Below are 14054 nucleotides of genomic sequence, written 5' to 3'. Positions count from 1 at the left end.
CCCAGCCCCTGCCCGCGTTTCGGCTGCTGCGTCTCCCTTTTGGATCCCCGTAGCGCCCGGGAAGGGCCAGGCCGGGCTCGGCACCCTCGGGTGCCCCCTCGTCCTGCGGCGCCCCGGGGCGAGCGCCCGGCTGCCCGTGGGCTGGCGCGGCCCAACCCAGTGCGGGGCAGCGGGGCTCCCCTTTGCTCTTTCGTTTCCAGCAGATGGGAAGTTTCGATATCCTGAAAGCGAAACTGGGAATCGAAACTTGTCTCTTCAGAGCTGCTGCTTAAGGTAGCCCGGGCAGGAGCGCCTGGGGCTGCCGTGCCGCAGCCCACGGGGGCACCGGCGCCTGCCCRTGCCCAGCGCTGCAGCAAAACTGGTGACCACTGTCCCACCGCCTGCAGCGGTGCCGCAGCCTTCAGGGAGCGGGGCTCTGGCCGCGTCCCACTGCATTCCATGACCCTGGCATTTCCTGTGACACCAGATCCAGCCGTGTCTCAGCACCTCCACTGACAGCAGTGCCTCTGGTGACACCGGGGACAGCCGTGCCTGCTGCCAGCCATGTCACAGCTCTGGCCCGGGGACAGGACCCCCCAGCATGGACACAAGCTCGGGGTGCCCCCATGTGGTGCCAGGCGCCTTCCTGACAGCTGGGGCGCAGGGAGGGGGCACTGAGGCACCAGGGAACCCCCTCTCAGGCCACCAGGCACCTCGTGGCACCCCTGTGCAGCCCCGGCCATCTGCCCCCTCCCAGTGCCCATGGCCATGGCCAGCCCTGGGGACTCCCCTTTTGGGGACCCAGCCCCAGACACGCACCCCCCACGCTGTGCCCCCAGCAGGGGGGTGCACTAGTGTTGGTGCTGGGGGATCCCCTGGCACTAGGGTCCAAGCTGGGAGGCTCCAGCAGCTCCTGTGCTCTGCGTGGCTGGGCAAGAAACGAAACTCAAAGCCACCTTAACTTCCCCACCGTGACGCCATCAGGGCAGCAGCCTGAGAGGGTTTAAAGGCAGCTGCAAGCAGCAGAGGACTGGAGAGCCCGGAGGAGGATGGCGCTGGGGCTAGTGCCAACCATGGAAGGGCTGGAGACTGTGTCCCAGCGCGAGCTGGATGCCTGGATTGCCAGGAACCTGGAGCCCAGCACYGCTTTCAGCAAGCAGGTGAAGGAGACGGTGAAGAAGATCTGTGATTTCTTCAAGGAGCAGTGCTTCGAGAGCATCCGCGTGCACAAGACAGTCAAGGTGAACGCTGCCTGGCACCTCTGGGCACCGTGGTCCCTGCCACACCAGCCCCCTCCCAACCTCCGGGGCTCCCTCCCTCACGGGCACCCAGGGCCACCCTTCTCCTTGCCCTGTGCTCTGCCTCCATTTTCCTTAGCAGCTTCTGTGAGTGGCCAGGGTCCTTCTGCCATGCCTTGCCCCATGGGGTGGCAGTGCTGAACAGATTCCCTGTCCTTCTGCAGGGCGGCTCAACAGGCAAGGGCACGGCCCTCAAGAACAACTCTGATGCCGACGTGGTGATCTTCCTCAGCTGCTTCTCCACCTACCAGGACCAGAAGGAGAGGAGAGCTGAAATCCTCRACCATATTGAGAGGATGCTCGAACAGTGCAAAAACACGCTGACGTTCTCTGTGACCGTCAGCAGGCCCCGGCGCAAGGGCCGCTATGGGTCATCCGCGCGCTCCCTCAGCCTCACTCTGTGGTCCACATCGGTCTCAGAGTCTGTCGAGGTTGACGTCCTGCCTGCCTATGATGCCTTGGGTAGGTCRGGCTGTGCACTCGGCAGTTGTGGGGCTGGGCTGGGAGCAGCTCGTGCTGGGGGCAGCTCTTGCAGCGCTCTCTYGCCCCACAGGGCAGGTGATCCAGGACACTATGCCGGATCCTAATGTGTACGTGAAGCTCCTGGCTGCGCATGGCGACCTCAGTGAGTTTTCTCCCAGCTTCACGGAACTGCAGAAGAAGTTTGTGAAGCGCTGCCCAGCCAAGCTCAAGAACCTGCTGCGCCTGGTCAAGTACTGGTACAAGGAGGTGAGTGGCTGTCCAGCCTTGCTGCACCTGCACGGGCATCCCAGGATCCGTCCCAAATCCCACCGCATCCCACAAGGGTGCCTGTGCCTGCCACCTCTCACCCATTCCCATCTCCTTTCCAGGTTCTGAAGCCACGGAACCCCTTGGCAAACCTGCCCCCCAAGTACGCCCTAGAACTGCTGACCATCTACGCGTGGGAGCAGGGCGCGGAGGCTAGAGAAGACTTCAGCATGGCTGTGGGCTTCCGCACCGTGCTGGAGCTGCTGTGCCAGTACCAGAAGATCCTCATCTACTGGGAAAAGTACTACTCTCTGCAGCACCCTGAAGTGGGCGTCTTTGTGAAGAACCTGCTGCTGCGCAGCTCACGGTGAGAGCCCCCAGCCCCAGCACTGCCTGTGCCACCCGCACCAGAGGCACTGCCTGCCACTGCGGCCCCACATGCTGCTCCCAAATGGAGCCAGCATCGGGGCAGGGGCCATGGGCACAACTGCAGAATGCCCAGGCCTCCATCTGCCCTGGAACAGCACTAACAGCAGGGCCTGTGCTTGTCTTCACAGCCCCGTGATCCTGGACCCCGCCGACCCAACAGGGATCCTGGGCCAACGCACAGATTGGGCTCTAGTGGCGAAGGAGGCTGCTCGTTGCCGTTCCCTGCCCTGCGTGGCCTTTGCCCATCCCTGGACTGTGCAGGTAGGGTGGCCCGCGGCTGAGCAGGTCGCAGTCCCCAGACCATGTCCCTGCTGACTTCACCCACCTGCCCTCTTCCCCCACAGCCAGCTCGGCCCGTCACAGTGAAGATAAAGCGTCTCACGGGCCACAGTCTGACCATGAGCGTCAGCCTGGACACCACCATCCTGGAGCTGAAGAGAAAGATCGGGGAGCAATGGGACATCCCTTTATACCAGCAGTGCCTGGGCCAGCAGGAACTAGGTCAGGCTCCCCAAACTCTGCAGGACAGTGAAACCCTGGCTGCCTACGGATTCTTCTGCAGCACCACACTGGTGCTGTTGCAAACTGAGGAGATGGAGGTCCTGGTGAAGGAGAACAGCCGCATGATCCTCTACACTGTGCGGCCCACTGACACTGTCCGGCAGCTCAAGCAAAAGATCTATGAAAAGCAGGGTGTTCACGTAGACCAGCAGCAGCTGATGTTTGACTCCAAGGAGCTGCAAGATCAACACACGCTGGTGCACTATGGCATCAAGAGCAAGAGCATCATCCACCTGCTTCTGCGTCTTCGTGGGGGCACGGCCCTCCAGTACCCTCGCCTCCCTGTTCCCTTGCCCTCCTAAGCATTACCTGCGCACCAGCTCAGCCCGCTCTATCTATGCACCATGCTGTAAATAAATGACTCAGAAAACCTTTGTGCTGCCCTGGTTTTAGGGACCTTGCAAACCAGCAAAGGGGCAGTTTGGGGATGACTTTGCGGAGAAGGAACAAAGGTGCTATGTAGGCATAGGAGAGGAAAACAGGTCCTGCCAGGTCGGGGATGCCAGCCCAGCACCAGAGCACGTGCCAGCAGAATTGTGGGGGGCACATTTTTGCGGCCAGCAGAATTGTGGGGGGCACACTTTTGCGGCCTGTAGCTACTCCTAAGCCTTTCCACTCTCCATTCCGATGGCATCCTGAGCACGAATTTAAGGTGGTCCCAGTCCTGGGGCTTTGCCCACTCCTCAGCCACCCAGAGCTGTGGGTTATGTAGATGCGAGATACTCCCCCATTCCCCTCCTTTCCCCCCACAGGCTCCTTACCAAGGCATCGTGCAGCACCAATCCCAGGACACTCGGAGGTGGAGAGGCAGTATAGGGGATGTATGTCTGGGGCTGGGTCGCCAAAAGGTTCCTGTTCCCAGGGTCTCTAGGGCTTCTCTGGCCAGTCACTACGACGGGGACCTTCGTCAGCACAGGGATGTAGCCGCAGGGCAGCACCGCCATGGGCAGCTGCCTGYGGGCTCAGGAAGATGCTGGAGCTGCGGAGGCCAGGGGGACCTTGTGGTTTGGGCTTGCTCAGGGCCCCCTTCCCATGCCCCAGCTGTTACGAGCGCCAATGGCACCCCATGGGAGCACCCCAAACTAGGCAGGGCCTGCGGGAGTCTGGGGTTCCATGTCCGGGGCTGTGCTCATCCTGGGAGGCTCTTGTGCTGTGGCCAACACGGGGATACCATTGGCGTGTTACCAGTGTCACCGGTGGCACAGATGTCACCACAGGCAGCAGGACACAGCAGAGCCAGGGTTGCATTTCAGCTGCTCCCTGAAGCCTCGGCTCCGGCAACGCCCTGGAAACCGCTCAAGTTTCGATTTCAGTCTTCTAGAAATGAAAGTGCAGATGACTGCTCCGGGTGGTCCTGTATGACAGCCGCGCATGGGGAGGAATGAACCCGCTGGGGATTTCCTATGGCGGGGGGCACATCCTGGGGGTCTGGGCACATTCCAGCCGCTGGGCTGAATCCTCTGCTTTATTGTGGTGAGTTAGTACAAATGTAGTGGCTCGGCGGCTCTGTCCCACACAGCCTGTCTGCTGGCACAGCCGTGCCCAGGATGCCGGGCACCTCCAGCATCCTCTCYTCCTGACAGAGAAGCCCCTTAGGTCCCACCAGCCCCAGGGCAACGCCTCGGTTCCCAGTCCTGGCCAGGTCCCAAGCCCTTGGGTCCTGCTCCTCTTCGCATGGCTGCCTGCGAAGGCTTGGCCAAGTCTGCCCAGGCCCCTCCTGACCTGGGCACCCCAGTGCACCTTGGACTCCTGCCCATGGCATGAACACCACTTACCAAGCCCACAGGATGCAGTCTGGCCCTGCCCGCCCCAGCACACCCAGGGCATGTTTACATTCCTCGGTAACAGCCGTTAATAAATACAGCGGTTTTGTGGCGTCCCAGGAACCCGCTTGGTCCTCCGCAGGTGCTCAGAGCCGGCGGTGGYGGACACAGGGATCCTGGCGGCCACGGGCAGCCGGGCGCAGCCATCAGAGATCTTCAGGCCAGCGGCTCTACCCGCGCCGGCACCCGAGCTGCCGCCGGCCCCCCGGCTCTGCCGCCACGCTGCGGAGCGACACCCGCGGCCTGTCCAGCGCCAACGCTGCCGCCCTGCCTTCTGCCCGTGACTCCGCTCCTAGACAGAGCCCGGCGCCCAGGGCCAGCGCCAGGGTCACCAGGGGGCYGCGTGGCGGGGCCCTCGCTCAGCGCGCGGCGCCTCGTGCGTGCGCCGGCTGCGGCCCTTGCGCGGTTCCTCGGCCTGCTGCCGCCATTTGGGCAGCCGGGCCTTGGTGCTGAGCGGCGGTGGCAGCRGCGGCCTCCTGCGGGCTGCAAGGCTCCCGCGGCTCCAGAGCCGCTCGCACACCTTGTCCATGGCCCCCAAGGGCGGGTGGTCCACGAGCTGCAGGAAGTCCCGGTACCAGACCTTGCGGCCGGGGGGGCCTGCCGGTTCGGCGGTGAGCGGCAGCCCCGGGGCCTGCTGAGCACCGATCACCTCCAGCACGAGTCGCAGCAGGGGCTGCGTGAAACTGTGCTCAACAGCGTGGCAGAGGTAGAGGCCAGCGTCGGCGGGCTGCACACTGCGCAGCAGGATGCCCCGCTCCGTCCGCACCACCCGCTCGTCCAGCTGCACCTGTGGGCACCGATGGGCACGGGGTGGGTGGCGGGAAAGAGCACAGCACAGTGCAGAGCAGCCCTGGGCGCCAGCCACAGCTGTGCTGGGACAGCCCTACCTCACGCTTGGGGGCATCACTGGTGCGCTGGTACGTCCAGAGCACGCGGGCTCGCAGGGACTTAGGCACGCACTCCAGGAAGGCGCTGCTGCCCTCCACCCCGTAGAGCTTCTTCTGGGGCACGCTGCCCGGCTGGGGGTCTGCGGGACACGGCCAGGCTGTGAGCACCGAGCGCCAGCCTCCTGCTGCCACAGCGGGGCAGCACTTTACACCAGGGCCCCAACTCACCTTCAGAGCAGAGCATGTTGGGGTCCCCGTTGCGGATGTCCTGCCGGCGGAAACGCCTGGGGGACACAGGGGCGGGAGGTGAGGGCTGGGCAGCAGCAGGATGGGTGCCCCTCAGCAGGGCATTCGGGCATGCTGTCAGCTGCCCGTGGCTGTAGGACGGTCCCATCTACCTTTTGGTGTTGGGCACGTAGCGGGTGCAGGAGTTGCCGTCCCAGGCGCAGTAGGGGTCCCGGGCCAGGCAGCACTCAGCACAGGCCTTGCCATAGATGCTGCAGCGGTGCAGCGGCAGCTGGGCCACAGCCGTGGCCGAGCTGGCATAGAGCTGTTGCTGCAGGGGGAAAGGGGGCTTGAACATCCCCACAGAAGGGCAACAGCTCGTCTGTAGACACAGACATATGGGGACAGGCCCTGCGGAGCTGGTGRTCATGGAGCACTGCTCCCCCTTACCCGCTTGGAGGAGATCTGCAGGCTGGTGATGGGGGACGAGTCCTGCCAAGAGAGCAAAGGCAGAGGTCAGGGCAAGCTGCGCTTGGCATGGGGTGCACCAAGTCCAGGGCACCCTGGGGAAAGGGGTGTAGAGAGARCCAAGGTGCTCAGGCTGTCTTTCTCACCTGGAAGACCTGAAGCTCCTCCAGCACCAGTTCCTCCATGCTCTGCCAASTCCCTTTGGGCACCGAGACCACCTTCAGCACTGTTCCCACATCTGCAGGGAGGAACAGAGTGAGGCGGGAGATGCTGAGGGGCCCAGCTCCTGTGCTCAGCACAGTCCCAAACCTTGAACCCTGAGTCAAGGAGGCACCACGTGCCTGTGCCAATGAAGAGGACATCGTAGTGGCCGTCAGCAGCTGTGACGCGGTCCACAGCAATGCGGGTGAAAGTGTAAGGTGTGTTGGCCTGGAGGAAGAGGGGGCGGTGGCCGTGGGGTAACACCGGGTTGTACATGAGCGGGTGGTGCCGGGCAAACTGGATCACCTCATCCGGGAAGTCCTTGGTGGAGCTGAAGGTGCCAAAGGTTTTGCTAGGGCACTGCAGGGAGGCAGAGCCAGGTAAGCAGGGGATGCTTGTTACCAGTGGTCCCCATGGGCCACCTGAGCACCCTCTGGACTCCCTGCTCGCCCCATGCCACGTACCATACCGGGGCGGGGGTACGGCACACGAGCCTGGTACGACACCCACTGGTAGTTGGGGCCCTCCTTGTGTGCGAAGGGCCCCAGGAAAGCCCGACGGATGTCAGCCATGGTATAGACACAGACGGCCGAGCCCTGGAAAACGGAACTGATGAGAGAGACACATGATGACGTGAGAGGCAAAAAGGTCAGAGGGCACCCTGGGTGTGTGTCAGCTGAGCTATGGGGAGTGCACTTTACCTGGAGGTAGAGAAGATGGCATAGACCAGAGGATTGCGCTTGTCCCTTGTTTGCAACAGGAAGACGTCACCTGCGAGCATACACAAGGACAGGGACAGTATCAGCACTGCTTCTGCACACCAGAGCTGCCTGGGGTCCTCATGCACCCTGGGTGCCCCAGAGGCATGCTGCACCCTGTGCCCTCGCAGGGCTCCCTGTTGGCACTCACGGAGCTCATCAAAGTGGGTGTCTGCACCATCGGTGTCCGGCACCGAACACACCAGCCGTGCCTTCAGGAATGTCGTCCACTTGTTCACCAGGCTCCGCTGCCCACCCATGTCATTCTGGCGAGCAATACAGAGCACTCAAAGCGAGCGCCCATGGTCCCGCATGCTCCAGYGAGCCAATGTGCCAGGTTGGCCCCYGCGCCAGGCTCCCACCACGTGCACAGTGTCCCAGGCGCTCTCACCCTGCAGATCTGGCCAATGCGGGCAAAGCTGGTCTTGCCCAGCCCCTGCTGCCTTTCCACTGCCGTCTCGCGGAAGAAGAAGTAGATCTTGTCATCATCAGGGTTCTCGCTTTCAGGCACCCAAAAAACATCCACGAACTTGGGCTCTGCGGGGCAAAGGGCAGCAGATCAGGGATACTACAGCTAGTGTCCATGCTGTGCACAGGGTTGGGCATCTGCARGCACAGGGAGCACCATCACAGAGCCACCCTCCAGCAAAACTGACCAGGCCCCCAGAGGAAAGGGACCCCCCCATGCCCAGCTGTGTGGCACACGGGTGGCAAGGATGGAAGCCCACTGGTCCACCCCTTCCAGTGGACATACGGTGTCCACACGGGGGCAGCAGGCACCCACCGAGTGCCCTGCGCAGAGCTCCTGCTCACCCCAGGGTGCTGCGGGTAGGATCGGCACCAAGCACCCAGACTCTTTGGCCAGGTGACCCTGAAGGTCTGTCAGTGCCATGCCACAGGTCACCACAAGGACACCCATCCCTCATTCTGTCCCACTGCCCGTGTGCTGCTGGCACTAACCGTTGAGCCAGCGGGAGTCGTGCTGCTCGGTGCGGATAGACGGGCGCGAGCCCAGGCTGCGGAAGATGGTAAAGTCACGACCCATCAGATCGGTGGCCACCCCAGAATAGAGCTCCTCACCTGGCAGGCACCAAGAGGAAGCATTAAACAGGGCCCTGCACCCCCTGGAGTCCCATGGTGCTTGGCTGATCCRCTGGGCTGGGGCTTGGTCCCCTCTTACCCACAAGGACGGACGCGGCTGCATGCCRGGGGTCATAGGGGCTCTTCCCTTTGCCATCCTCAGAGTGCTGCAGGTCCAGTTTGAAGATAGAGTCCTGGTGGGATGGACAGGTCAGAGGCAGGTGGGCACGTAGGGGACAYGAGGGGCTGGCATGACCCTGTCGCRTACCAGGCTCCTGCTCACCTCTGTGTGCTGGCCGACCTCCACAAAGGCGCAGGTAGGGTGGAAGGCACCAGTGCCGCAGGCGTACAGGTGGGTCCGGTTGTAGTAGTGCAGGATCTTCACAAAGTTCATGCACTCGGTCTGGAGGAGAAGACAGGCACAGCAGGCAGTGCTGAGCAAGCATCCACRCCAGGCACCCGCTCCTGCAGCTCTGCAGCACCCGAGGCTCTGCCTGAGCCTCAGTTTGCCCAGGTGCTCTGAAATGCAGAAGTCCGGCAAGCTGCTCCTCAGCACCCACTGTGCAACCTCTCAGCCACTCACGTTGATGTCCTTGCCAGCCCAGTTACACTCTTCYCTCCACTCCACAGGTGCCGGCCAGTAGATCTGTGGGACAGAGAGYGGGAGGGGATGCTTACTGTTGTCTCCAGGGACAGGCAGGTTCCCCTAACCTCTCACCCTGGCTGAGACCCACCAAACTCATGTCATGTCTCAGAGGAGAGGGAGGCCACCTCCACACCACGCTCCGGAGACAGTCTGGTCTTGCTGCAATGGTGCCCGGCRGGGCCACGTTCCATGTTTTGGAGCTGTCCCTCCCCATGATGCCCAATAACGCAGTCACTTTGCACCCGGCTCTGTTACCTTCCTGTCCTGTTGGCTGATGTTGTCGAGGCTCAGTGACACCAGGTGGTTCTTGGCCCCCACGAAGAGACGGCCGCGCTCCTCGTCCAGCAGCAGCACGTTGTAGCAGCACGAGCGCTCCAGCTGGTAGAGGYGCAGCCCGTGGCGGGCCCGCAGCTCTGTGGGGCCAAGGCAGCCCTGCTAGGCCCTGCCATGCCACGTCCCTCCCATCAAGCCAGGCATCACCCAGGGCCGGGCAGGAAACCCGGGAATCCTGCCCCTCTCTCATGCCCTAAGCGCTCTGCGAGCTGCTGCCAGGCAGGGATGTTACTCCCACCACAGGTGCTCCATCCCACCCAAGCTGGTAGGGTGGAGCAGATGCAGACGTAGCTCAACACAAAGGCCTGGCTTGGCAGCGCAGGAGCTCAGAGCAGGCAGGGCTTCTGCCCCAATGCTTGTGGCAGGGACTACGTCCTGCCACATTCCCCTGCAGTGCTGTCCCCTCCCCCCAAACCCATCCCACCAGCTTTACCGGGTTCACCGCCCCCATACCAGCCCACCATCAATCTTTGCACAACAGGCGGCTCTGGGGGGAAAAAGGGCCTTTTCTCTGCCCCACGGAGCTAATCCCTCCACTGCAGCAGGAATAAATAGCCCTTTGTAAAGGTTTGAAAAGGAGAGTGCTCGCCAGGGACCCAGCTACCCGCTGGCCAGCCCAGCTACCTGGTAGCCACCACCTTGGGGTGTTGCAAGGCAAAGCACTCAACCCGGATCACCTTCACAACATGCCCCAGACTGAGTTGGTGCCTGTGTGGACTCAGGGGCCTGTGATCGCAAGCCCTCCTGGTGCTCGTGGGATGTAGGTGCCCATGCCCCAGCTCTGCAGGACAAGGAAGTCCACGTGCCCATGGGCACGCGATATGTTGTCCCSAGCCGGCACAGCACAGATGCTCAAAGAGCCACAAGGAGCCAGCGGGGTAGGACAGAGCCAGAGAGCACAGCCACAGGGAGCTTAGGGGATGCCTAGGAGCAGGCATCTGAGTGCACAAGAGCAAAAGAATCAAAGCAGGCCTGAGGGCAGATGTGCCCGCTAAGCAGGTGTCTTGCAGGAGACCAACATCAAGCGAGTCACTGGGCACCCCATATAGGCCCACCAATGTCCACCCCCATGAAGTGGGTGCAGGCATTGCAGGAGACCCCGATGCTGGGGCTCTGCATCCCTCCAGGATGTCCTCCCCGGCCACCAGCCTGCTGTGCCCCCCAACCCCACACTGCCCTGCAGACGTCTACTGGGCTCAGGCCGGGGCGCGACTGCAGCGCTCAGACACCCAGCTCTGCCACGCGGCCGTCCCAGCCTGGCTCCAGCCCACTCCCCCAGCACTCACCTGGGAAGGCCAGTTTGAGACGGGGCGTGGCGGGGGGCGGCGGATGCCCAGCGCCCACGACAGGGCTGCACAGCAGCAGGAGCAGGAGCCGCGCRCGGACCATGGCTGGTGCCTGGCTCAGCAGGCGCCGTGCTCGCAGCACCCCCTCCGCCTAGGGCTGCAAGGCAGAGGAGCGAGACCGTCAGCTCGGGTTACAGCCCCCCCCCCTCCTCCTCCGCGCGGCACCTTGTGGCACGCCGGGGCCCCGCAGCGAGGTCTCATCCCTGGCGCACAGCTGGCACCCGCAGCCCTGACCGAAATGCCTCCTCCCTGCTCACTACCACTGGTCCTGCCTTGCTGAGGGAGCCTGGAGAGCACTGGGCACTGCTGCTACTGCCACCTTGACCTCACACAAGGAACCCATTGCTGCACAATCCAGCCAAGGGGTCCCACCAAGACTGGCCTTGACCCAGGAAGGTCGGATGGGGACAAGAGCCACCTGTGCTTCTCCCCAGGCACCATAATTTTTGTGCCTCCAAACCTGATGCGAAGTCAAAGGGCTTCAGGAGCGCCACTCCTGCCTGTGAGGAAACTGAGGCAGAGCTGACCAAGCAGCGCTCGCGGCTCTCGCCATGCCAGGAGGAGAGGACTGGGCTCTGCCTGCTCTCACCCCCGAGCTCCAGGGACACAGGGCAAGAGTCTGGTTTGGGGCTAACTGGATACTCAACCATGGGACAAGGCAACAGGCTCCTGATCATGAGGCAAATGGGCCAGTGTGTGGGTCGCCTGGCCCATGCCTCAGTTTCCCCCTCCAACCACCAGGACACCCTACCTTCCTTTATGGCCCAGCAGGGCTGAGCTAGCTTCAGGCAAGAGCCAGAATCAGGGTGCTGGGTCAGAGAAACGACAAGGCTGCCCCATGGTGGGAAAAGATCTGGACACGTCCATCCACTGCAGCCTGCTGCCTGGCGCGACCAGCCAATGCTCACCCCATTACGTTGGGGACAAGGCCCCAGGTGGCTCCCACCCAGCCCGTGCAGCGCCAGGGCAGTCAGCACCCAGAGCAGTGGGTGCATGGTCCTATCCGCTGGGAGTGGGAGTGTGGCAAGGGCAAGTCTGAGCCCGAGTGCCAACAGCATTTTGCCAACTCAGAGTCACGACATCCCAGCAGTGGGTGCAGAAAAAGCCCAGGGAAGCTCAGCCGTGCCGGACCCCTGCTACTCACCTCAGCTGGGTGACGCRCACTCTTGCTCGGACGCTGGCGGTGCTGCGGGCTGGCCCTGACGCGGAAAGCGAGACGCGCTGGCGGCCCACTGCCGCGTGCTCACTGCGCACTCCGAGAGGCTGTAAAAGTTTATGACACGGATCGAGTGACAGGCAAAAACAGGAGGCAGCTGGTGAGGCAATAACCTTGCCGGCTCCGGCTCTGGCTGTTCCTCTTGGGGGGAGAAAGAGTCGGGAGGAGCCAGCAGAGCTCAGTCAAGAGCGCGGCTGTCGGATGAGTTTCCCAGACTCAGCCAGGGACGCAGCTCTGAGCCCTCACGGAGGGGTTGCCTGCTTGTAGGCGTGGGCCAGCGGGGCCAACTCAGCCGGACCCCCACTGCCGGGGCAGAGCCCCCGTGGCCAGCTCGGAGACCCCACCGCAGCCCCGGGAACCCGCACGCACCCACCTGGCGCCGGCGCTCGGCTCGGCTCCGCCTCGCTCCGCTCGGTCCCGCCCGCCCCGGCTCGGCTCGATCCGCCCCGGCTCCGCTCGGTGCCGCCCGGCTCCGCTCGGTCCGGCCAGGCCCCGCTCCGCCCCCCGCGTCCACACGTGAGGGCGGCCCCGACGGGGCGGGGCGGCCCCGGCAGCGGCGGCCGCGGAGCGCCCAGGGGCGCGGGGGCTGCGAGCCCGGCTGCGCCCCTGCCCGTGCTGCCCGCGGCCCGAACACRCGCGGAGCGGAGCGGGGCGCAGCGGGCACACACACCTGCACCTGCGCTCGCTCCTGTCCGCACACGCCCYGCTCGCGTGGCTGCATCTGGCCCACGCAGGGCCCCGTGCCTCGCTATCGCACCCATCGCACGCATGCAGCCCTGCTCGCCAGAGCTCATCACCTGGCTGCTGCGGCACCTGCGGTGGCAAGTCCTGCCGCCGGTGCCAGCCACCCTCCTTGTGCCCGTAGCGGCCACCGCGCGTTGGCAGCCAGATGTGGTGCGGCTGCTCGCACCAGTGCTGCATGGGCACACGCAAGCAAACRCTGGGCCCGTGCACGTGCAAGCAAATTTGGGTGGTGCCACGTGGGCCGCACGCAACTGCTGGCTGAGCCAGCGCGCCTGTCACGCACCCATGTGGGGCACTTCCTCACCCATGGCGCGCACCTGCACACAGGCCCTACGCTGCACTGCAGCACAGAGACTGCGTTCAGCGCCCGTCAGCCGCACCATCCCCATCCTGCTCTCCCAGCCACATGCCCACGTGGCACCTGGTGATACCCTGCGTGTGAATCAGAGCCTGGCTGGACCTCTGCCCCTTGTGGGGTGCCTGCTGATGAGAGCCCACCACGCTCAGGACACACGTGTTGGGGTGAGCCAGGCCAAGCAGGTGCCTGGGGCAGGGTGTCCTCCTGGCTGGGAGCAGGGTGCACRGGGGCAGTGCGGGGCCGCGCGTGGGGCGCCGGCTGGGAGGTGGGCCCGGCCGCCACTCCCCGCTCAGCTGCGGCCCAGATGTCTGGCTTAGGCCCAGCCCGGAGCAAACAAAATTCCTCCGCTGCCTCCCATTTTCCAGGCGGTGCTGCCAAAAATAGCAAGTGCCGAATGATGCCGGCAACGGAGCTGTGCGTGCCTCCTCCAGCGGGGTGGTGGAGGGGGGTAAGCCACCTGGGAGGCCCCCCGCCGCTGTCCCCCCTGTACCCCGTGACTGCCCTTGCCCAAGGGGTGGGTGTCCTTGCTGGAAGGTGGTGCGTGCCAGCGGGTGCAGGCAGGAGGGCTGTCAGCAGGTGTAGGCAGTGGTGCAGCTGGCTGTGAGCACCAGCAGCAGCCATGGAGGAGGGTGTCCCTCCCCGAGGCTGTCAGTGGGCGAAGCTGTGGCTGCTCCACCATGGCATACAGGGTAATCATTGCCCGTAGAGCCCTGCCAACCGCCATCGGCACCCACACCATCTCTGCCCTTGAATCCCACCTGCAGCAAGGGGTTCCACTGGCTGTGGTCATGTGACGACGGCAGTATCTGGATTCCAGCGGCATCCCTGTGGCAGCGGGTCTCAGAGTGCTGACCCCAGGGACACAAGGCTGGCTCTGGAGCCCAGTTCCCCAAACCTGTCCTATACTAATTGCAGATTGGTGGCAGAACCCAGTTATCCAGGTGGCGCCCAGCCCAAAGCCCACTTGGAAACT

The 14054-nt window shown here is 63.8% G+C and overlaps 3 protein-coding genes across 4 annotated transcripts in view; 1 reads left to right on the top strand and 2 right to left on the bottom strand.

The window, feature by feature from the left end:
• IFRD2 (interferon related developmental regulator 2) overlaps positions 1-440 on the bottom strand; it is a 3998-nt gene extending 3558 nt beyond the window's left edge. The window contains exon 1 of the mRNA XM_026046206.1: positions 378-440. Within this exon, the coding sequence (XP_025901991.1) occupies positions 378-440 (63 nt within the window). The remainder of the gene's footprint in view (positions 1-377) is intronic.
• Positions 441-1009: 569 nt separating this feature from the next.
• LOC112953205 (2'-5'-oligoadenylate synthase 1-like) lies at positions 1010-3326 on the top strand. Of its 2 annotated transcripts, none has more exons than XM_026046219.1 (6): positions 1010-1214; positions 1442-1739; positions 1831-2006; positions 2129-2373; positions 2564-2696; positions 2780-3326. In XM_026046219.1, exons 1-6 carry the CDS (start codon positions 1029-1031, stop codon positions 3296-3298), a joined length of 1557 nt encoding a protein of 518 aa, XP_025902004.1. In that variant the 5' UTR covers positions 1010-1028; the 3' UTR covers positions 3299-3326. The 2 variants fall into 2 exon arrangements, with proteins under 2 accessions (XP_025902004.1, XP_025902002.1); XM_026046217.1 differs by having other exon boundaries at positions 1010-1220.
• A 1821-nt stretch (positions 3327-5147) lies between these two features.
• On the bottom strand, positions 5148-12900 carry SEMA3B (semaphorin 3B). The gene is made up of 19 exons (XM_026046205.1): positions 12737-12900; positions 11908-11962; positions 10704-10854; positions 9340-9497; positions 9022-9084; positions 8722-8841; positions 8539-8632; positions 8319-8438; positions 7750-7895; positions 7510-7624; positions 7302-7371; positions 7065-7209; positions 6741-6960; positions 6546-6637; positions 6382-6423; positions 6105-6262; positions 5935-5990; positions 5707-5846; positions 5148-5606 (listed from the first exon to the last, which is right to left on the bottom strand). The coding sequence occupies exons 1-19, from the start codon at positions 12898-12900 to the stop codon at positions 5148-5150; spliced, it is 2568 nt and encodes an 855-aa protein (XP_025901990.1).
• Between the last annotated feature and the right edge of the window lie 1154 nt (positions 12901-14054).

This window comes from Nothoprocta perdicaria, unplaced genomic scaffold, assembly GCF_003342845.1.
Source record: "Nothoprocta perdicaria isolate Ctin4 unplaced genomic scaffold, notPer1 scaffold_429, whole genome shotgun sequence".
NCBI classification, from domain to species: Eukaryota; Metazoa; Chordata; class Aves; order Tinamiformes; family Tinamidae; genus Nothoprocta; species Nothoprocta perdicaria.
The sequence above is the reverse complement of the archived record's forward strand: the minus strand, read 5'-3'. Positions and strand labels throughout refer to the sequence as shown.